This window comes from Grammomys surdaster, unplaced genomic scaffold, assembly GCF_004785775.1.
Source record: "Grammomys surdaster isolate TR1022 unplaced genomic scaffold, NIH_TR_1.0 123577, whole genome shotgun sequence".
Classification (NCBI taxonomy): domain Eukaryota; kingdom Metazoa; phylum Chordata; class Mammalia; order Rodentia; family Muridae; genus Grammomys; species Grammomys surdaster.
The window spans coordinates 17,430-17,801 of NW_021618786.1; the positions used below are offsets into that span (position 1 = coordinate 17,430).

Sequence of the window (372 nt, forward strand, 5' to 3'; positions counted from 1 at the left end):
AGGAGAGAAACCCTATGAATGTAACCAATGTGGTAAAGCCTTTGCACATAGCAGTGTTCTCCAAGCTCATAAAAGAACACATACAGTTGATAAACCATATTAATGTAAACAACCTGGTAAAACTTTTTCACAAATCAATAGTCTTAATATACATAAAAGAACACTTATTTGAGCGAAGCCCTTTGAGTGTATCCAATGTGGTAAAGCTTTTTCACAAAGCAATGGTCACTGGTATCATAAAAGGACACATACATGAGAGCAATTTTTGAATGTGAGCAATGTGGTTTTAAACCTTTTTCACAAAGCAGCATTCCCCAAATATATAAAGGAACATATACTGGAAAAAACCCTATGAATATCATCAATGCTCTG

The 372-nt window shown here is 34.4% G+C and overlaps 1 protein-coding gene across 1 annotated transcript in view; it reads left to right on the forward strand.

Annotated features, from left to right (window-relative positions):
* Positions 1-103, forward strand: part of LOC114636338 (zinc finger protein 431-like) — a 628-nt gene extending 525 nt beyond the window's left edge. Inside the window, 1 exon segment of the mRNA XM_028784479.1 lies at positions 1-103. This exon segment is cut by the window's left edge and continues 26 nt beyond it. Coding sequence (XP_028640312.1) covers positions 1-103 — 103 coding nt within the window.
* Positions 104-372: the final 269 nt, after the last annotated feature.